The 446-nt window shown below is 59.4% G+C and overlaps 1 protein-coding gene across 1 annotated transcript in view; it reads right to left on the reverse strand.

The window, feature by feature from the left end:
• Positions 1-439, reverse strand: part of ST8SIA4 (ST8 alpha-N-acetyl-neuraminide alpha-2,8-sialyltransferase 4) — a 61,413-nt gene extending 60,974 nt beyond the window's left edge. The window contains exon 1 of the mRNA XM_009648663.2: positions 63-439. Coding sequence (XP_009646958.1) covers positions 63-175 — 113 coding nt within the window. The 5' untranslated portion in view covers positions 176-439. The remainder of the gene's footprint in view (positions 1-62) is intronic.
• Positions 440-446: the final 7 nt, after the last annotated feature.

The raw sequence follows: 446 nt of genomic DNA on the forward strand, positions 1-446 counted from the left end.
GGCGAGGACCTCCGGCAGCGACACCGCCCCGCCGCCCCCCCGGCGCGGCGCTCCGCAATTACCCGGCGAGCGGTGCCTCCTGGCGCTCCTCGGTCCGCGCTATTTCTTTCGTCTTGTAAAAGATGAGGAGGAGACTTATCGTGCACACAGTCCACCTCTTCCTGACTGAACGCATGTCTTCTGCGAAGCGCGGTCCCCCTCCCCCTTTTCCTTTGTTTGTCAGGGGCGTGCGGAAAACAACTCCGCACGCGGCACAAATTGCCAAAAACAGCGCAATATATTTTTCGAAATAATTAAAAAAAAAAAATAAAAGCAGGCGACCGCAGACGCTGGGGGTTCTTTGGCGTTTAGTTTGTCTTTCTTTCACCCTGTCCTCCCCTGCCCAGGATCCGCGCTCGCAGGCGGCGGCTCGCTCTCCTCGGCGGGGGGCACAAGTCCGTCGGGCG

The sequence above is a fragment of the Egretta garzetta genome, unplaced genomic scaffold (assembly GCF_000687185.1).
Source record: "Egretta garzetta isolate BGI_Z169 unplaced genomic scaffold, ASM68718v1 scaffold271, whole genome shotgun sequence".
Taxonomy (NCBI): Eukaryota; Metazoa; Chordata; class Aves; order Pelecaniformes; family Ardeidae; genus Egretta; species Egretta garzetta.